The following is a 22850-nucleotide window of genomic DNA, read 5'->3' on the forward strand; positions in this document are numbered from 1 at the left end:
TTATGGCTATTGTTATTTGTGTGTTCTTCCTTAAAAGTTTAACATAATAATTTTGTATACTTACAGTACATTTGACATTCAAAATGGAAATAACCTTGCTTGTATTTTTAGTCACTTCTAACAACTATTTCATTTAGAAGACAATAGAGAAAATGCCAATGTTTTGGAAAGTTTAAGTGTTTTCTTTTGTTGCTGCATAATGGGAATGTATTACCAAATTTAGCAGTTAAAGTAAAAGAGTAAAGCAGTTTCATTAGGAGATCCAAGAAGCATGTCAGAAAAATGAACACAGTAAGGCTCCCTTTTTTCTTGAAATGCTCCATCATATTTGAAAGGACTGCCAAGATGTGGTTGGGGTGTTGTCTCTGGACATCGTATGAAAGTTAAATCTCGTTTCCCTGGCATGCAGTGAGCTTCTCATTTTACACATGCTAATGGAAACACTAAAAGACTTCTTAGTTTAGACAACCAAACATCCATAATGTTTTTAAAACCTTGCAGGAGTATTTATTGGACACTGCTATTCCAATCAGAAATCACCGGGTAAATTAATTTTGAATGGAAGAATTCTCTAGTTATATTTTCTGCAAGGAATGTTAATGGTCAAATAGCCGGAATCCCAGGTTCCAAAGTCTGATGGGATCAACTGGAACAGCAGGAATCATTAAAGTGGGTAGCAGTGTAATCTGGTGTGTGTTATGTACTGTAATAGTCTATATAGAAAGTGGTGTCCTTTAACTTCTCTGCATACATTGTGTCACGATCTTAATCCCTCCTCTTAAGGGCGCTCCGGCTCTTTCTTATTTTGCTAATTACGTGCACCTGCCCCCAGCCCTGCCCCCTCCATATTTAAGCCTGAAGCTCTCGCTACTCTGGGCTCTGCACTGGAAGACGGACACCCAGAGGCCCGCCTACCATCAATCATCCTGACCCTGCTGAGTCCGGGGCTCGGAGCTCGCCACCCCGTTTTTAATCCCTGTCCCTGTACCGGATCCCGTTCCGGCTTTTAACTCTGCTTTGTCCTGTCTCGATTGGATTATCCGGTTTTGGACTTGTTCACCCTGGCTACGCCCCCCGAGCACCAGTTCACCTTCGTCACGCCCCCCCTGTCTGTCAACCCCTCCTGTTCCACATTGTCTCCTCCGCGTCATCCTTCTCCACTTACTTCCGGATTATACCGTCTGCATAGGGTCCAGAACTACGCTTCACGGGAGCCTGGACCGACTCCTGTTACACATTGTTGCACACATGGAATTTCTATGCACAATAGAATATATAATGCATAGATATTGTATTTCCTTTCCTTCCCCTCAGGCAATTAAATGTGGTTGATCTTCCTAGAACTCTAGAGCAGAAGGGCACTTTCATAATTGGTGATCGAAATAATACACAAATTTCTAAATCAATTCTTACTAATGGTCTATGTAATTTTAAATTTAAATTGCAGTATAGTGTTTTCACTATTCTGTCCTTTTTCCTATTGTTTCCCCATGATGTCTAGATCAGGACAACTACTACAGCACTTTCCCCAAGGATTCCCCTTTTAATGAAGCCAAAAGGGCTTAAACTGTGTTGTATTCTAATCTGGAAACTATGCTCTGCCTATCAAATGGCATTTCCATACCAAATAACCCAACATAAATCCAAATTCCTTAAGATTCTTGTGGCCTGTAAGATGTATTCCTCTTAGTACTTCGTCTTCCAACAGAAGGTGCTTAAAATACAACAACTCTTACGTTTTCTGCTTTACAAATCCCCCTTCACTCATAATACATTTCTTTATTCTTTGAATGCGCCCCATTTTAAGTGTAAAAATGCAACAGAATTAGAATAAGTTGTTTTACCCTTTTCTAGTGTTTTTCCAATAGGTAAACTTTAAGGATTGTTGTTAAGACATTTGGTTTGTTTTACTTCAGAAAGAAACCACTCCGTTTTAAAATGGAACTAATCGTTAGTGGCATGTATTTATTTTTTACGATTTTCCGAGGGATCCCTAGACGGTATTGGCTCACTCTCCTCACTAAATGGATATCATGCCAAGGACCGAAAATATTTTGCCAACTCCTTCCATATATATATAAAGTTTTATATTTAGTAACATTTGTGGATATAACGTTTCCCGTGTTAGTGTTCTTTTTGTCTCAACAAAAAGATGGCGCTGAATGATAGCGTTTGCGTGAAAAAATACTGCACTTAATAAAAATCACAAAAAAATATTTTTGAACACTTTCACCGCCATTTAGCAATCTTCATCCACGAGATTGTAAAATATTTAGAGTCTTTCTAATCGAATTTTTTTGCTTTGAATTTTGTATCACGCACTTCAATCCCAGTATTTATCTATCTCTCACTATATTAAGTACAACGTCTACAAATCAAGCTGTTATTTTAATACAGGGTAGTTTTATTAAACGACAACAGGGTTTAATTACCGTTAATGTGCACTGCGGTCGTAATTTGTTTTACTGGCATGAGAGGTTAAAACGAGGTCCTGTGTACTGCGTCATGAAAGTCCCCACCCATATGAGCAGGGGTGTAACACCGATGTCCTGGCTAAAGTTCTCTCTGGGTTTACAGTCTTGATTTCCTCAAGTCCCCCATTAATTCAGCTGGCGAATTTCCAACATTTGTAACTGATCCGGTTGTGTACTGCGGCATAATGGCTCCTGCACACCAATCAGGTGAGTACTGCAACTCAGTGGAGGATGAGGTAGGTCCTCTCTGCTCTGTAAATCAGTAGGAATGACGTCCTCTGTGAATGCGATTATTAATAATTAAACACTGCTAACCGGTGATTCATTTGGGGAATTTTTGCTTCATATAGGGGATTTTCCGTTACTAACCAATTAATCTTTTATCCCAAATTAAAAAAAAACGTGTAGATATACTGTACCGTACATAAAATTAAACATAGCTTTATCTGCATATATGCATATATTTGTAGAAAAAAAAGTGCATTCTGGATATTAATTACAGGTTTTTGGCGTTTAATTAATTGATCACACTTGAGTGACTTTGTTGCGTGTCTACTAAAGCACCTCATGATTTAGTCGAACTGAGAAACGGGACAGTTGTGGGGGCACAGGCGATGGGATGATTTTAACTTGTTGAATGTCATTCCTGGTGAAAATTAAGAAAGGAAAAACAAAAAAACGGAACCACCATACCTCCCTTGTCAAGGAAACGGCACCTTTTCGCCATCAGTATGTTGGAGGCTTGACTGTATCAGTGTACTGCCTCTTCATGTCTGTGTTGTTAACAGTCCACAATTTCTAACCTGGCAGAATGTTCCAGCCAGATACAGTCTGTCAACGGCAGGCTATAATCTGGAAGAATGCGATTTATGATGAGATCAACACATCATCATCCAAGTGTGATGATCTGGACAGAAGTGTTAAGTCACTACTGAACACCTCTTGTAGTGATTGATGGCAATCTGCCTGCATGTCTCTACATTGATTAAGTCTTGGGATTTCACACTCACTACCCTTCCTGTCGGCACAACAATGTACTGTATGTCCCCAAGCTGTAATGGTGACTTTCTTGTGAGATGAGTAGGTGACAGGTACACCATTGCTGTCATATGTTCCAGTCATGGGGAAATAGATCCCTGTTGATCAACGTTTTGGAAGACAAATGTTAATCAGCATGACTTAACTATGTCATGTGTGTTCAATGTCAATTATACATAAATATGTGGTCACTGTTCTGGACAGTAAGTTAAATTAAAAAGGCAAAGGTTTTTTTCTTAAGGGAAACGGCGTCTATTTTTCTTAAGAAAGCTTAAACATTTTAAGGTTGGTTTAAGCTTTTTATCATGTTTTTGCAGTCTTTTATTGAACCTGCTTTAAACACAGTATATTTGCATGTATGAAAAAGAGCTCTCAAGGCAACTGGGCGGTTAATTTTGAAATGCATTTCAGAATATTTAATTTGCTTGTATGAAAATGAGCAGGAATGTACATGAAGAAAAGTTAATAATTGCACATTTAATAAACTTTTAGAACACTTTTTGAACACTTTTGCAGAAATCTTGAATCGGCTTTAAACTTGTTTTTGAATGAGATGAGATGAACTATTTCTTGTGTAGGATTATTAGGGTTAGAAACACCATAATACCTTGACTTCAGCTAACATCACTGTTGCATTACTCAAGTCAAAATTAAAACTGGGTGATGTGAATTGCAAGCTTAGCATGAAAGATTTGTGGAAGCCCAACTTAGCTAAGTCACATCTTTATTCCTAATGCAATCTCCAAACCCTAAGAAAGGCTGCAAAAGTATTTGGAGCTAAATCCTAAACACCAATTTTCCTATATTTTAAATTGCATTAAAAAAAGGCAGCAACATTAATAGATGTCTACTCTGAAGGTGAATTAACCTTAACTCTAGCTCCCCTCTCAAGTTACCATTAGGGAACTATGGTTAATTTTAAAATACTTTTTGAAATACTTATACGAGCATCTGTGAAAAAAAGAGCAAGAAAAAAAACCTAAAGAAAAGTGAATAATTGCACATTTCAAAAACGTTTAGAGCACTTTCTTAACACTTTTGGAGAAATCTCGTATCGGGTTTGAAATAGTTTTTGTGAATGAGTTTAAAGTCAATGCCCATGACTATTCCCTGGGTAGGGATGATTAGAAATACAATAATACTTTGATTTCATCTAACATTTTAGTTGCTTTTTTCATGTCAACATTTAGACTAGGTGATATGACTTGTAGGTGTAGCATGAGAGATTTGTGTGGTTGCACAACATTGGTTAGGTCACACCTGTACTCCTAATGCAAACTCCAACCCCTAAGGAAGGCTGCAAAAAGTATTTGGAGCTCAATCAAAAAGTCCAAAAATCCCATTACAAACACAGCAGCAACATTAATAGCAGTCTACTATTAAAGGGAATCCTAGCCCTAGCTCCAATCTTAAATTAACTTTTTGGTTAATTTTGAAATGCATTTCATTATACAGTTCCCAGATTTGATTGTTTGGGAATCTGATTCTGAGGAGTAAGAACAAGCTGCTGAATATTGTCATACCATGTCAGAAAGTCTCTGATGATTGCTCTTTCGGCCCCATCCCACATCTATCGTTTACAAATTTAGAATTAAAACATATTCTAACCTACAGGACTTTTGCTTAATTGAATTCCAATTGCTCTCCTCAGAACACAGATTCCTATTTCCTAATTTAAAACACTCAGTTCTCAGTTGTATCTGTTGCTATAGGAACAAGAAATAGGTTTATTCCGTGCTGAAAAGAGAAGAGAAAAGCTCTTTTCAGCATGGAATAAACCTATTACTTGTTCCTTTGCAGACTACGCATCCTGACGCAGCTACCCACCTGAACTGTTGCTATAACCTTGTTTAACAGATGTTTTTTTTTGTGCATGTACCATATACAGTATGTGTATCGTTCGTATGTTTTCTCTTTACTGTCTACTGCTGTAATACAAATTGCTTCCAGAGGTTAGTAAAGACTCTCTGTTAATTGATGTGAATAGATGCTATCATACTGTACCTGAATATTGAATAGCCATGACTCACTATTTAGATTTCTTCAAGGTGAAACTGGATCCTGGGCACCCTGACCCAATACTGCTAATAGGTTCTACTAAGGATATTGTAATTATTCCTCAGCAATCAAAGGTGCTCATTGCTCTTCTCTGAGACATTAAGATTTCTTTTAACATGAGAAAACAATATTTCCTAATAAGAAGCAGAAGGTATTATTAAAAAGGTCTGCCACTAAACCATGAATTCACATGTTTTAATGTGCCCTAAGATAACTCTAACCATACTTAATAAATTGCAAACCCTGATTAATACCAGACTGATCAATAGTAGAAAACAGTTTTGCCATTTTATGTTCAGAACACTTGCACATCTTTTTTGGAAACTAAGACATTGTTTTTGTTAGCTTTATATGCAGAAATATGATCCTTGTTCTATGTGGTCTCTGTTCTAAAAGATCGTGTAAACATGTGGCCGTTGATGCAAATGGCAGAAGTAAAAGTAATGTTGTAATTCCAGCATTCACAGAAAAACAGCACTGATTAAAACTATAAAACTTGAATGTGCTAATGTTTGAAGGAGAAAATCTGTGACTGAATAGTCTAATAATGACTTCTGTATACATTTCATGCTTTTTTTAAATGTCGTGACAGGAAGAAAACTATTGCAATTGACCTTTGTAAATAGCATCCTCTAGTGGTGATGAATGCTACTTTTAAATCAAATGACAACTGGTCAATAGCCCCCTCTTGTGATAACGCAAGGAAAGGTCTTTGAATATTTTCATGGTTGTAGATTTCTGTGCAGCCTTCCGTTCAAGAATAATTTAAAGATGAAGCAGAACAGACTTGTGTATAAAGCCTTGTACATATTTCTTCTGTTAGTATTAGTGCTTTGTTTGAACCAATACCACAATACTACTAATTTTAATAAATAATATTAATACCATTTTAAGGCTTAGTGGAGGATTAAGGTTATAAGGAGGAGATCAGACAACTGACATCAATGCCTAGATGTTAATGGAGTTTCATCTGTACTGCTACACCTGGGCTGAAATCTGTTAAGTCACACTACTCAAAAAACAAACAAACTTGTGACTCATAACATAAACGTCAATAAATCCCTGTAGTTAAATCCCCACACATGAATTGGTTTTCAAAATCGTAATAAGTGTTTTGGGTTGCAAATGACTGCTGTGCACGAGAGACTGGGCAGTGTTAAGAATTGCAGATTGCAACTTCTGAGCTAGAAGCGTTGCAACATTGTATAGACCTCCTTACCGTGCATTTGTATAATTGTATCAGTTCATTTAGATCATCTAATATATTACAATCCTAATACTGTAAGTTTTCAGCACTTGTCAATATGCAAAGGCACATTTACTTACACTCCATTCCAAAGTGAAAAAACTTGTAACCCGCAAACTAAATAACTCCTGAATTTGCAAATCATATATATATATATGAGAGGGGTCAAAAGTGGTATTTAATTCAATGTTAAAAACAAAACAAAGAGCTTTATGAAGACGCATAATAACCACACATTTGTCAAATCATTTTATTCAATATGAAAAAGAAGCATATCTGTAAGACAATATACAGTGTAACAGACCATGTCCTACAATCAATGTCCTTTCTTTTCCTCAGAACTAGTAGTTCAATGAAATTGGTTCAGGAATTCAACTTGTAAACAATTCAACATCTTAAAACGTTTACTATCAGAAAAAATAAAAGGAAAAGTGTTTGCTGTTTTTTTTTCCATTTCTTTTTAACTTGAACAACTACTTGACATTTATATATAAAGGACCTAGTAATACTGCATCACAAATTGTTTGGTAACATATCTTAAAAATGATGGATTCCCTCGATGGTCACTGGGAACTCAAGCCCACGCATAAGATTATCAACATTGAGTGGTAAAAAACAGGAAAAAAAACATTTAAATACAGAAACATACAGTAGGTCCAAAGAATGGATGGGCAATGTAATTGTTTTTATTAGTAACATTAAATTGTAAAACCTAGGATCCACAAAGAAGGCATAATCCCTGGGGAATCGTGTGCCTTTTTGATTACAAGAGTATAGATCCTGCCCCCTCTGTTATAAAAGTAAGGGACATACATTCTATATAGTAAAAAAAGTTATACTGTGACTAACGTTCTACTCATGCATTGAGTAAATAGAGGCAGCAGGTCAGGTCTATTAGGCAAAGACAAAACCATCTGTTTATTTCAAGGGATACTGAAATTGAATCCATTAAAATCAAGGTGACAAGAAAACTATAATCTAATGGCAAGATCAATGTTACAGTACACAAAACAAAAATAATTAGAAGTACTGGCCTTGACCTACATTTATAAATATGTTCCAACATTTCTCTGTGAGAACAGCATTAAATATATGGTTAATTCTGTTTCGTCATATTGAGTATGGTATAGAACTACAGCCAAAACATTAATCAGCCAAGCATCATACCAGCAAGACTATGACCTGAGAATCAAAATTTGCTTGCCTCTTTACAGAAAGCCAAGCACGTGGTAAGGGGACCGCTTAGAACACACCAATAAATGAATGAAAGAGATTAGGAAATTAAATTAATTTAAAACTAACAAAGAAACACAGCTGTATTTTAGATACTGATGTGTGATGGGCTTGGTGTGGTTCACATTTTTAAATGCTCATGCTGTTTTTAACTTATGTGGGTAAAAATAGTATTATTTCCAAAATGATCCCACAATCTCTAATTATATATTGGGAGATGATTTTTTCTGTGACTTAAAGCTTGGTTAACAGTATTTTAAACTGGCAATAAGAAGTCAGAATTTTCAGAATTTGTTGTCTTCATGTCCTCTATGCTAACTACACAAAAAAAACCCAAAACCTGTGAGTTTTGTTTTTAGGAAAATTAAAAAAAGATGCTTGCAAAATGGTAATTTAGATGTACACATTCTGTGATATGCAAAGCAACACGAGAAAGTCCTATCTGATGTGATTTAGTCCTCGTTTTCAGACTTTTTTTTAAACTGAGGTAGAGTTAAAGGTTTCTACGAGTGTAGGCAGTTTGACAGCTTGTGAGCACACCAAATAATTTTGTGTGTGTGTGGGATTTGTCTTTAGAATTGGTCCTGTTCATGAATTAAAAATCACTAAAATGTTCTGATTTATCTTTGGGGGGGGAGAACAACCTCTTGTTTTAAGGAACAACTTTAAAAATATCTGCAGAAAATAAAAAAAAATATTGGAATACCCAATATATCCCAGAGTATCCTCTTCATTGATCTTGGACTGCAAGCTAGTTGTCAGACAACTAGATTGTTAGTATTGCAGAACAACACAAAGATAATTGTAAAGAGTAGGAACAGTAGCACAGTTCCTCTGCTTACAGATGTAACTTTTCCACCTTTCCACAGTAAGTTGTGGTGCCTAAAGAAACTCTGATCTGCTCTTTTTAACATTCTTTCTAGATACATCTGAATGTTAAAAATGACCTCATCTAGAATGTCAAGATATGAGGTCAGAACTGAGCTTGGGATTTCCTACAGGCAGCAGAAAACTATTTAAAAAACAACAGCAAAAAATGTTTCAACTTGTAAACGAAATTTATTGAAATCCAGTAACCCACTCACTGTGTTAAAAGTCTACTTAGTAGACTAAAGTACTAAAATTGCTGAAATATTTTAATCAATTCAAGAGGTATAGGTGTGTTGTCTAAAAGGAATGTACATCAATGGCAGACCACGGTTATAATGTAAGATTGCACATTCACACTATCAGACAAGGAGCTTAATTGTCTACATTACTATCACTCCAGCCCAGGAATGTTATAGTTTAAATCTAGCGAGACAAACTTTAAAGAAGGCATCTCTGTCATAAGATGTAAAAATAAGCACAGTTGTCCAGAAATGCAAGATCATCATAATGTCCGTACAGGAAGACACGACAGAATTGCATATTAAATTAAAATGCTTACTTTTTTTTATGGGTACCATAACATATCTACCCAGCACTTCAAATGTACAACTTCAGGAGTCAGCATTAACATTAGAAAGTAAATTGCCTGGATGTTTTATTAATACAAAAAAAAATTAAAAAATGAATGCCAGGCACGATAGCTAGCACAAGCTCAGACGTCCTGTATATATGCTGAAAACCACAAGATAAAAACTCTTATTTTACTCACAGGCACCCAAATAATATTCATGGAGTTTTCATCAGGGCCTCACATCTAACATGCAAGATATTTGTCCCAGCTGTCCCAAAACCCTTCTTTCTGTGCTAACCCAGTCATCCTTTAATAAAAACCATATCCCTATGGACGAGAGAGTGGCTGGTTTCAGGGAAAAGGGAAGTGAATGCTACAGACATGAACTTTTCTTTAAAAGAGTGTGTCTGAAAATGACTTTGGACAGGATGCCACCATTTTTTTTTAAATCCCGTACAGTATGTACTGTACTGTTCCAAGTGGCGCAATGCCTTTTTGTTGTAGTGATATTTGTTGGCACTTCAAGAATGCTGGGGGTTGGCACTCAAAGGTATGTGGTTAAGAAGCACCGACCTAATTTCTGAGTGAGCTCCACCAAATTTAGATTCTACACAAAGCTTCTGTAAGCAATGCAGACTGGAACTGAAGACCTGTATGAGAAGAAAAGGGTATGGCAGATGAAAGAGGTAAACCTCCGTTTTAAAAGTTAAAAGCCGTACGCAGGCAACACCCAGCAGCAGTTGATCAGTTTAAACACGAATCCAGACAAACATTAAGTTTCAAAACAACACAGTCAACCCTGTCTTTCTGGGATTTAGATGCGTGGCCAATTTCCAGCTTCCTCTTCCTCATAATCATTCACGTAACAGGAAGATGACTTTGTTTTTACCAGGGAGGCTGGTTTCTTCTTTATTTAGACAACACTAGAACCTAAAATAACTGAGAACTGAGAGGCACTGCAGCACCATTCACACATTTTTAGTAAGGTTCTCATTGGAAAAATATTTTTATATTTTTCTTACTGGATAGGTTTTAGGCAGTAAACCTACATTCAGTAGAATGTAGCCTCCATTCAAACGCAGTCTAATGCAGTGTTCTTTGTTGTGTACAAGACTTCTAAAGTGAGGCGAAATCATGTCTTTCTAGAATTGTTTTTTAAAAAGGAAACATTTTTATGCAACACCAAGAGAGGGAGGAAAAAACACTTCAAAGGGATTTATACAGAATAAAACTCCTGCTGAATTTCAGTTTGGCTTTTGAAATTTCAGCCAGAACTTTCTATTTGGAAAACGAATGCAGAATGACCGCCTGTAGTGTCGATAGTGAGAAATTAAATTATGCTTCTGGATCCCTATAACCCAAAGAAGGAAAAAAACTCTACAGGCAAAGGGACTAAAACAAATGAGGACATATTTTCGAATACCTTTGTATTCATTTACCAAGTTATAAATTATCCAGGACAAGATGTCAAATACTCAGTTCTGGCAGTTCGCTGGAAGGGAATGTGTCCTCCACCTACCCTGACTTCTCCAGGTATCATGTCTCCTGAAAGACATTTATCATACTCAGTAAGGGCTCTGAGCCACAATTAAGCCCATAATTTAAGCAAATGAATCACTGCCGGCCTATCGGATCAAGAAAGAAAAGCAAAGATAAAAAAAAGGGAGAGGGAAGAGCAAGTTCTTGGGGGGGGAAAAAAGGTTCTGCCGTGATCAGGAGATAATGACAATCTCTGATTAGCTGTCGTTCTAATTATTATAATAATAACAACAACAAGGAAAGGCGTTTCCCAACGGTACTTTTTCCCTTCAGCCCAATGCGAATTTCTTAACATTCTTGCAAGGGTATGTGTGCTTTGTATGTCTTCTGCATACCGCTTAAAAAACAAAAAAACAAAAGAGAAACAAAAATAAAATCGATTACTTCAGGAGTCGGCTAACTGATCAATCCACAGGACTGTGGATCCGCTTGAGAAAGAATCGCTCCCCGCCCCCACCCTGCCCCTGCTGCAGACACTGCTCCATGCATAAGTTCAGTTTCCAGTTGCTTGGCAGGGCAGTCTGGGGGTTTAGCTCTGGCTGCTGGCTTGGCTCGTCTTCCTGGCCCTCCATCACCAATTTGCCTTCACTGCTTTAATGTCGCTTACAAGATTTTGTGCCAAACAGATTCCAAAGATCTAAAAAAAAGGGGGCACTTATTAGTAATATTAAAGGCAGCATCATGAAAACCAACCGATGGGAATCTACTTCTGTAATTTTTACAGGACATGTTGCCAGTGGTGTAAAGGTGCTTTAAGAGTAGCCTAACAAAGCTGTTTTAAAAAATGAAGGGAAAAGGTGTCAAATGATAAAGATGAAAAAAGGTTGTTCTGATGGTAATTTAAGGTGCTCTCGAATTTGCTCAAGCTAAACTGATTCTCTTAATTCTAGGGGTGTCTGTATTATAAGGCAGTTCCATCTGCTGGACAGGTGCAGTAAAACAATGCACACCCGAAGTGAAAACAATTATAATGAAAACAAGAATGGCGCTGATGTGTATCTGAAGTTACACCATGTTTTTACAATGTTTAGGTAGTCAAATTTGAAAACAAGACTTGCATTTATTTTAATGCTCTATGTCAACACCAGAGGGCAGTGTCATTTAAGACACAATATCTTAGACAAGAGGGCCGTCTCAATGTCAGAGGCAATCAATAAAGCCCACGTGACCCCAACACAGGAGGTGTTTTTTTTCCCCATTTGTGAACTTCAAACAATATGTTCTTCAGAAAATAAAACACGGAAATATACCAGTCCTTACCTGAAGTAGTGCAATTCCAACAAAAATACCAGCAACAAGGATTAAATTGTCTTGAAGCCACTTTTCAAATTGTCCCACGCAGCCCTTGGTGTAAATATATTTTTGTTGATCTAGTTCCTGTTAGACAAAAAGAACCTTTCGTTAGACAGAAACTAAATTAACTGTGTGTACTGCTGTAGTAGCGTATGTGAAAGGGCTTTGTAAAATGATCAGTGAATGCTGTGTAACACTTCTGTCCTTCAAAACTCCTTTTACAAAACAGGTGGAATTCCACTGGCTTTTCCACCATCAGTTTGGATAAGTGGAATAAAACAGCAGGACCACAGTAGCACTACAAAGCGTAGTAGCTAAGAGTTCCAAACTTTGATACTAATGGACAGACAAAGAAACCATGACTTCTGTGTAACTTAGCTGATGCGTGACTGGTCCTTCAGCTACACACATCCCAATACAATATCAAGATCACAGCACACCAAGCTGCCAAAATAGCTGAAGCACATCCCTACATCAAATGGATTAATTCATGGGATTATCAGAAACTTTTGTTGGGGGGGTAAAAATGACCATATGAGTGGCTTAATCTGAATTTATGAGTAAAAAACAAGCCTAAAGAATTAACTGCTACAGTGTGCTTTCTTTTATAGAAGAACTTTTGTTTTACTTATTAACGGCCATTTTGAAATGACAGACAAGTCGAACTCTGTAAAAGGATGTGTTTCACTACAGGCTGGATGGACTGTGCAGTTGAGGAGGGGAGGATATTCAATAGGGAAATCCAGAACCTAGACACCCCCCCACCCCTCTCCAGAGACCCCTCTTTGTTTGCAAAAGGCACAGACAGAAGGAGTCTTTTGTTTCCTTGAGAAACCAACAAAAAAAAAAGGCTTGGCTATTCACATCCCAACAACGCTGCTGTCTGTGAGGAATGAAGGCTTGGTAGTTTGTTACAGGAACTGCACCACTGCCACAACATGACTTTGACTAAAGTACTCAGAGGTGTTCCTGCTGCCTTTCACTTTGTGAAACCATTTTCTTCCTGAGGGCAACACACCCCACCTAGTTACAGGAAAAAAAAAAACTTGGCAGTGCAAAAACTAAATTCACTAATTGCCTCAGAACAATTTGAATTTCTCAGAATTGATTTTCCTACCAAAGACTGTGTAAGTGAGAGTTGTGGGACAGTCTCCATTTTTGTTGGTGAAAATACTTCTAAATTCAATACATCAATTCATGCAAATAATCTTAATGTCATCCTGAATTATATTCTTTACCATATTTGTGTTCTGTAGGCAGTTCCCTGGGTGTACAAATATGATATATAACAGTTAAAATAAAAGTTTATACAGTGCCTTGCGAAAGTATTCGGCCCCCTTGAACTTTTCAACCTTTTGCCACATTTCAGGCTTCAAACATAAAGATATAAATTTTTTATTTTATGTGAAGAATCACCAACAAGTGGGACACAATTGTGAAGTGGAACGAAATCTATTGGATTTTTGAAACCTTTTTAACTAATAAAAAAATGAAAAGTGGGGCGTGCAAAATTATTCGGCCCCCTTGCGTTAATACTTTGTAGAGCCACCTTTTGCTGCGATTACAGCTGCAAGTCGCTTGGGGAATGTCTCTATCAGTTTTGCACATTGAGAGACTGAAATTCTTGCCCATTCTTCCTTGCAAAACAGCTCGAGCTCAGTGAGGTTGGATGGAGAGCGTTTGTGAACAGCAGTCTCTTTCCACAGATTCTCGATTGGATTCAGGTCTGGACTTTGACTTGGCCATTCAAACACCTGGATACGTTTATTTCTGAACCATTCCTTTGTAGATTTTGCTGTATGTTTGGGATCATTGTCTTGTTGGAAGATAATTCTCCGTCCCAGTTTCAGGTCTTTTGCAGACTCCAACAGGTTTTCATCCAGAATGGTCCTGTATTTGGCTGCATCCATCTTCCCCTCAATTTTAACCATCTTCCCTGTCCCTGCTGAAGAAAAGCAGGCCCAAACCATGATGCTGCCACCACCATGTTTGACAGTGGGGATGGTGTGTTGAGGGTGATGAGCTGTGTTGCTTTTACGCCAAACATATCGTTTTGCATTGTGGCCAAAAAGTTCGATTTTGGTTTCATCTGACCAGAGCACCTTCTTCCACATGTTTGGGGTGTCTCCCAGGTGGCTTGTGGCAAACTTTAGACGAGACTTTTTATGGATATCTTTGAGAAATGGCTTTCTTCTTGCCACTCTTCCATAAAGGCCAGATTTGTGCAGTGTAAGACTGATTGTTGTCCTATGGACAGACTCTCCCACCTCAGCTGTAGTTCTCTGCAGTTCATCCAGAGTGATCATGGGCCTCTTGGCTGCATCTCTGATCAGTCTTCTCCTTGTCTGAGCTGAAAGTTTAGAGGGACGGCCAGGTCTTGGTAGATTTGCAGTGGTCTGATACTCCTTCCATTTCAAGATGATCGCTTGCACAGTGCTCCTTGGGATGTTAGAAGCTTGGGAAATCTTTTTGTATCCAAATCCGGCTTTAAACTTCTCCACAACAGTATTACGGACCTGCCTGGTGTGTTCCTTGGTCTTCATGATGCTCTCTGCGCTTTCAACAGAACCTTGAGACTATCACAGAGCAGGTGCATTTATACAGAGACTTGATTACACACAGGTGGATTCTATTTATCACCATCAGTCATTTAGGACAACATTGGATCATTCAGAGATCCTCGCTGAACTTCTGGAGTGAGTTTGCTGCACTGAAAGTAAAGGGGCCGATTAATTTTGCACGCCCCACTTTTCATTTTTTTATTAGTTAAAAAAGTTTCAAAAATCCAATAGATTTCGTTCCACTTCACAATTGTGTCCCACTTGTTGGTGATTCTTCACATAAAATAAAAAATTTATATCTTTATGTTTGAAGCCTGAAATGTGGCAAAAGGTTGAAAAGTTCAAGGGGGCCGAATACTTTCGCAAGGCACTGTATACTATATACCATGAGCTAGGAAAAGAGATTTTTATCTCCTGAGAGGATACTGACATCAGTGGCACATACAGTACTGTACTGCCTTTACATGTCCATTTCAATATTGAAGAGTCTGAAGGCCAAGTTTGGAAAAGTGTCTGCAGATGAAATACTTACAGAATGAATACAGTTGTAATCAAATATTAACAAACTGCATTCCAAGGCTGAGACTGCAATTTTTATGAAAAGCAATTTTTTGTTGCTCGTGATTCCAAAACCTTTGTTCTAAGCAGTTAGAAAATGGATGGATGACCTACGCTGTACTGGAAGATAGCCAACATAATCACTCTCCTCTGTCATGTCCAGTGTGCTGTCTGTTTGCTGATTGCATTTACAGGCTTTAAAGTACACGATTTAAGCCCCACACTATTCCTTAAATTTAACCCTGTTTCCTTTTTTAAATGTATGTATTGAGTCTTTGAAGTGCCACTCTTCTAAATGAAAATATCCACATCTTAATGGCACACTAGATGACACAACTGGAAATGTATCTTTTCTACACCCATTCAGACGTACTGCAAATCAGTAACATTAGAATCAGCTGATCTACTAAGTTAGTCAGAAATCCTGATTCTTTCATAGCTTTGGGAAATTTTTTAAGCAACTTTGGTGCTATCTGACTTTGCATGTTTTCCCTCTGTTCATGTGGGTTTCCCGTGTGCTCTGGTTTCCTCTAATAGTCCAAAGACACACTGCTACTGTACGTTAAAAGTCTACTGGGAAAATTGAGCCTTGTGTGTCTGTATCTGTGTCTGTGTGTGCCCTGTGGTGGACTGGCCTTGCACCTGTTGCTTGCCAGGATAGGCTCCAGCTCCCCCACAACCCTCAATGAGATGAAGTGGTTAGAAGATGGATGCATGGAAAAAAACAAAGTTAATTAACAGACTAAACCTTAATCTGAACCAGAGGAAAATGTAGGTATCACACAGAGAGACCACTTTTTTTTTTTGCAGACTCATGCAACAACTTCATCAACTTTTCCTACATCCAAGAATCCAAGATGAGGAAACAAAGGAAAAATGCCATACTTACACCCTGAAGCCGAACGTCATAGCCACACTGTGTATTAAGTACATCTTCCTGCCCAGAAAGAAAAGGAAGATTTATTTGAAATGAAAAATCTGTAGTTGTGAAAACTGCAATTTAATTTACGTACATGGGCAGACACAGTGTCTTTTGGTATTTGTTCTCATCATGCTTGCCATTAATAAATTGGTTGAATTATTTGATTAACTGTTAAATTACAAAAAAAAAATATTTTCCAGGACTCAAAATGTTTTACAGATCCTGCACTTTGAATCCAGTGAGTCTTTCATGGTCATCCGCGCTGGGGAAAAATCATAACCATGACCCCAGCTGAAACAGTGAATTCCTTTTGTATGTGTATGAGGGAAGCTAAAGGAGGACGAGGATAGCAGAACGAGTCTGAGCCCCAGACAGTGCAGAGGCTCTTGGTGTTGCAGGCTGAGCGAGACATGATTCTTACCGCAGGGTCTCTGACGCAGCAGGAGAAAGGCACTCCACAGCGCTCTCTGCTGGGGTTCAGCTCAGTGCAGTTAAAGTAGATATTCAGGTTCCAATCATTGGGGCCATGCGCGCCACAGCAAGACCACTGCAAGAGCAAGTTGATGTTAGATAAGGAAGGTATGTGACGTCTCCTTCGGCTTATGGAAATAAAGAAAAAAAGAAAAACAAAAATGAGTCCTACAGATCGCATACAGAACCTGGGCTTTGCTGCAGTAAAAACAGTCAAATCCATGCTTGGGCCTAAAGGCTCATAATTGTTTCTGTGGCACTAAGCAGACTGAGAACATGGGACTCCCTCTGGGTGGATGCTCATCCAGCATGGGGATAACCCTAGTAATGCAGGCACACACCTGTAAAGCAGAGTGGGCTGGAGCAACTGGGACAAAGATCCTTGCTCAGTCCCAAAAGAGACCCACAACCATCAAGGGTTGAATCCAGTGCCCTGCTCACTAGTCTGTGCTGGTCAGTGGGATACAGAGGACTATAAATGTACTATATTCCATTACTTTTCTAAGCCTCCAAGACATCAACCAGTACAGATGGGTTGTATCAAAATGTAATAAAGAAATAGGTATTCCTGCAGAAATGAAAAAAAAAAATGAACAAATGTTTCAGAGAGTTAAATTTAGGAAGATGAAACTTGTTTAAAAAAACGTGGCTGTCGCAAATTACAGCCAAAGTGAGGTTGTCACAGATCTAAATAGAGCGTTTTAATTCCTAGAACAAAACTGTATCCCTTCCTGCACACAGTCACCGAGAGAACCGGCTTTGACCCTGCCTTGCGTATTGTGTTCCTCTCTGTAGGTCTCTTAACTGAAGCCGACTGTTTTTATAGCCAGCTCCCATATCAATGTTTTCACAAGAAGAAACTCAGCAGGCTCTATTGTGTTTCAGGCCTGAACTTCAGCTTGGCCCTGCCTCTATCAGAGCTGGAACATGTAGAAAACAACTGTCAAACCTTCATCCCTAAATTTATGGAAACTCAACATCCTGTATTTATTTGTCAACGGCAGGCCTTTTGACATCAGACTGCAATGTTGCTCGGTTTTTATTTTACTGAAAATGCACAAGACCTTTAAGTGAACAAAAAGCCAGTATTTATATTCGTTTTACTGAGTTTATAGTTCAGGTATTTTTTTTTTCCAAAATACCCATAAAACAAGATTGGCCAATATTCAGAACTAATCCCAGAGAGCTTGGTTTTGGTGCTGCATTTTTGGTCCGATTTGCGGCAATTTGATTTCTTATCTAAAACTGTCTCGGCAGAACCTGAGAGGTTATCTGTATACGTATTGCTTTGCGATGTCCATTGCAGATGACAGAAAAACGTGCACCTTCCACTTCTGAGCCATGAACAAACAAGAATTCAGAAGCAAGAAATTACAGATGTTAAGCTGAAATACAGGAGGCTCGAAACCATGAGTTTGTGCTTCAGCCTTCATCCTTTTGGCTGAGAAAAGTGTTCCAGAATTCCCCAAATGATTGCAAGAATTTTCTCTTGCATCGTAGCCAAGTAAAATCCTCTTTCATTACAAATCGCAGCAGCTACCCAGAAAATCCTCTACAGGCTCATTTGCTAATTTAATATCCCTTAAATAAAGGGTGGTTCTGACATGCTGGATCAGACTCAAGAGCTGTTAAGGTGGGGTCTTAACATTTTCCAGACAAAGAACCTACAGTCATGTCATCTTATCGGGTAGTGAGACTCTGTATGTAATGATACATGTGTAAACTCACATATTCTTGTGCAAAATCGATGAGGTTCTGTAGGTCAATGTCATCCCGATATGCCTTGACGTTGTTATTAATGAAGAAATTCAGCTGATCCTTGATCCAGTCCTTAAACACGAAAGCTAAGATCCCTGCTGTTAGCTCCAGGAAAAAAATGAGACCTAAAAATACGGAGAACTGGGGAAAAAAAGGAAAACACGTTTAGTCTTCGCACTTGGTTAATGGGAGACCACAGTGGTTCACTTTACATAAAGGGAGGGGGGTCTACACACTCAGCATTACATCTTCAGAACAAAAACCAATATGCATTAAAACAAATTTTCATTTTTTGTTGTTTAAAACTAACAGAGCAGACAATTTATAATGATCATTAAAATAATGTTTTGAGGCCAGACCAAACCAGAATACACAGGATTCTATGTTGTTTAAGCTAAAAACGCATGTTGTGTGCCCCATCTGTTTGATTTGTAATGTGTTGACTGTAAATACTTCAGGCAACACGTCAGGAAATACTTCAGTGTATCTATATCATGCTGGTCATAAATCATTTTCTCGGCTTCTGACAGGCTAAGATTGCTTTGAGGAAATTTATAGGTGAAAATGAAATTATATTAGCAGCATCTGTGCTGCACACACAAATACTGCACCTGCATTAATATCATTTTAGTTCTAGCTCACAGCAGTAGCAAAAATAATTTTTTGGTTTGTTTTGTCTGCTGTAGACAGGCTATTCTTCATGAGTATGTACACTACAAGGACATACTTGTGAAATAAGATTCAATCTGCCCTTTTAGTACATACTGTATAAAGTCAAAAGTAGCATCTGCGGACAAGTATTTTTGCTTTTATTAAGACATACTGTATATAAGCCTGCATCACTGGCCAAAGTTAGCAATGTTGAAAGAGCGGTTTGGTACTACTACTGATACCACTTTTGACTTTAAGGCAGAATCAACATTTATAAGATAATTCCCCATCTCCTGTAGTGTTGACTGGACAAAGGGATAATCAGCCCGTACTTTATTATGTTGATAAGCTCCAGAGATGCCTCTGAATGTAACACACACTCTTAAAAGAAGAAGTATCATATACTGTATACATTTGATAGGAAAAAACACTGTCAAACGTATTCCCAGTATTTCAAAAGAATGCTGTGACTTAGCTGCTGGCCCTTCTAGCATAATTTATATGTCCTCTTCAGTCAGTTTAAAAACTACATACGCACATTCCGTATAAGTACTGAGGAATGTGATTTTGGTTAATGACTAGCTAAAACGATGGGATTTGTTTATCTAAGTTAGTTTTAAACTTCCACACTTCAATTTTACTTTGGCAAAGGCATCAGCATGAGTAAAAAATTAAGGTGCCACGTTTTGATAAGAAAATGCATATTTGAAATGAAATCTACCCTACCTTAACAATATTGTTAAATATTACAGCTAAAATGTAAACTCTTTTCTAATTAACATCAGAGAAACTTATTTAGTGAAGTAAACATGTTTAGGTAATTCATATCACCATTGCTCCCAGATCATTGCCACACAATTTCTTCGCTAACCATCAGGTTATTTAATATTGTAACTGTATTAGAGAAATTATAATGATGTTACAGGAAAGCAAACAGGTGAGACTTAATAGTAAGAAAAATAGATTTAAAAATATTTCTATATAATATCTTACAAATTTGAGGAGGAATGTATTTTCTCTGAGAGCTCCGATACAGCCAGCAAATCCTAAGATGAACATCACCCCTCCAACCACTATGAACAGCCACACTGGATCAAATCCTCCAAGGTCTGTGATGGAAGAGATATTGGACAATACACCCTGCAGGCCAGAGGAAGAGATTGAGCAGAAGGTTAACTCTGTGCCATCTCAGTCATGCTGAAGTGTCACTGAACAGCTCAACAAGGAGTCTGGATCAATAAGCTGCAATCAATCAAGTTAGCAAAAAAGAAGGAACTACCTGCTCCCAGACAGTTGTTTTTCTTCTATCTCAAAATGGCAATACCCCTTCTGTTGTGTGTCATTTTAAGACTAAATACAAAAAAAGACTTGAAAAAGACTTGATCAAACCATTAAGACCATTAAGACATATTAAAATATTATTAAATCACTCTCAGTTTCTTAAAACATGTGCTCATGTACAAAAAGATTTACTTGCTTGACTTCTAGACTTGCTATAGGAACATAGTTAGCCTGAGTCTTATACATGGCACAGAAGAGAGGTATTGCATTGCTCTTAACCGAATCATATTACATGTCACTGGTGTACATATCATTAGCTTTTTCACACAAGCAAGATATTCTGGTGTTGGTGAAATGCATTTGATACAGTGACAGAGGTAAGTTGTTGCATTTCAGGAATGCACAACTAAAAGGTCACAGTGAATCATTTTATTCACAGTCTCTTATCAATCACATTACGTTGAATCAATGACTTGTATCTATCAGAACCAGATCAACACCTCCTAGCAAAATAACAGTACCTATTCAGTTATTGCACCAGTTACTCTGCTGGGAAGGCCAACGAATTTGGAATCAGTAAAATCGAAGCTGGGTACTTCAGCTAGAGAATGAAATGGTAAAGGATTCATATTGATATTGTCATGATTCCATAATAAACAAGCTGAAAACACATCAAGCATTTCAACTGTGTTATGGCGCTCAAGATACGTGCCTTCTCTGCCCATGCCCACAGTCCAATACCCAGGAATGCTGCTCCCAGCAACTGGAAAACAAAAAGACAAAGACAATCAACTTCGTAGGCTTCATATATAAATTAGCATATTGCTGTTGGAAATAGGCGCCGGTTGCAAAGGAACAAATTGCTAATGCCACACTAAAAAGCAGAAAGAAAAAAAACGATATTTTTGGTTGTTGAGTTTTATGCAGGCATACTCAAGAGACAAAAAGCTGTTTTTCTTCTTTCAACTCAACAGTGCAGAATTACCCTTTACTTGTTCCTTTAAATGAAAAGGATTAAAAATAGCTTTTTTTCTGGAACCAATATAATAGAAGAACAGTGATAAGTTCTAAAATATTTCAGTACAGAATACACAGTAATAATGTTGAGCCTAAAGTAAGCTATAAAATCTCATGGAACAACATTGCTTTTTGGATATTATTATTTTCTGCATTTTCTCCTTAAAAAACAGTTTTCAAAGGAACAAATTCAGGCTGTAAATCGGGGTATGTATGTATTGGCAAAGAATACACACAACATAAGACTACTCAGAAAATAAAGGAGACTCACTAGATTCATTTGAACATTCAGTGCTCTAACCAGAGACACACAAATCTACTGTTGCACATGATAAGTATTCATTCTGCTTTAGGAAACCGGTTCCTCTTACTAGTTTATCCTGCCCTCTTTCATCTTACATCAGAAGTTATATAAATTGCCAGCTTGTCCTTACCTGTCTCACTTAAATCTGGGGCTGCCAGTTTACAATTCCAGCAAAGAATTGGCTCCTTACCATCACTACAGCAACCATGTGCTCTCACACTAGCAATTCTAATGAAAAACGTGCCGAGTGTGATAGCTAAAATAACTATGCAAACTATTTTCAATACAGTACATGTATATCGACTATAGTTAAGGCCGGAGGATCTTCATTTGCTCTTTGTAACCTCCTTCCTAATATACACATCCTGCTACAACAAAATCGCTGAATGTTTACTATACCGACATCCCTCATGGCTTGATCATTTAAATCTGTAAAAACAGAAGGTAGTGATATTTTGAGAAGAGCACATCTTTGTGGAGACAGTAATCTGAACTAGTCCTTCACAACACCTCTTATATCTCCACTGTACTGTATACACTCAGTTGATACATTAAGACAACTAGTAAGAGGTAATGCTGACTGGTCCTGCCAAAGTTATTTCAACATTCTAAAGGGTAAGGAGCTGTCAGAATGCGAGTTTGACATCTTTTCCTTCATCAAGAGCAAATCAAAATAAAAATTAGTCAAAGTATTTTATCTCTGACCTCTCAGGTAACAAAAGCTTCTGAAAAAGTGCTTAATACTGCGTCAGAAACACTCATATATCCTTCTGTTCTGTCCAGCCTTGAAAGCTTAAATCATTAACTGTGGGTTTTATTTCTCTCTGGCAGCCGATATCTCCGTGAATTCTGCTGCTAGAAAACTCAGCTTACTCGCTGTCTTCACATTCTTGCTGTCTGCAGTTGTACCTCTCTACTGTCTTGGTCACTTTAACAATCAATTATGTTAGAATGTCTAAGTGTAAAGGTTAGCTATTAGCAGTTAATAGTCCTTTGTGGGTTGTT

The 22850-nt window shown here is 37.8% G+C and overlaps 1 protein-coding gene across 1 annotated transcript in view; it reads right to left on the minus strand.

Annotated features, from left to right (window-relative positions):
- Positions 1-7052: 7052 nt before the first annotated feature.
- The window catches only part of tspan17 (tetraspanin 17), a 29603-nt gene continuing 13805 nt past the window's right edge, over positions 7053-22850 (minus strand). Inside the window, exons 2-8 of the mRNA XM_088604606.1 lie at positions 21237-21287; positions 20237-20383; positions 18563-18733; positions 16785-16910; positions 16331-16378; positions 12290-12406; positions 7053-11666 (exon numbers count right to left, since the gene is read on the minus strand). Of these exons, the coding sequence (XP_088460732.1) occupies positions 11601-11666; positions 12290-12406; positions 16331-16378; positions 16785-16910; positions 18563-18733; positions 20237-20383; positions 21237-21287 (726 nt within the window). The 3' untranslated portion in view covers positions 7053-11600. The remainder of the gene's footprint in view (positions 11667-12289; positions 12407-16330; positions 16379-16784; positions 16911-18562; positions 18734-20236; positions 20384-21236; positions 21288-22850) is intronic.

The sequence above is a fragment of the Lepisosteus platostomus genome, chromosome 13 (assembly GCF_059453375.1).
Source record: "Lepisosteus platostomus isolate fLepPlt1 chromosome 13, fLepPlt1.hap1, whole genome shotgun sequence".
NCBI classification, from domain to species: domain Eukaryota; kingdom Metazoa; phylum Chordata; class Actinopteri; order Semionotiformes; family Lepisosteidae; genus Lepisosteus; species Lepisosteus platostomus.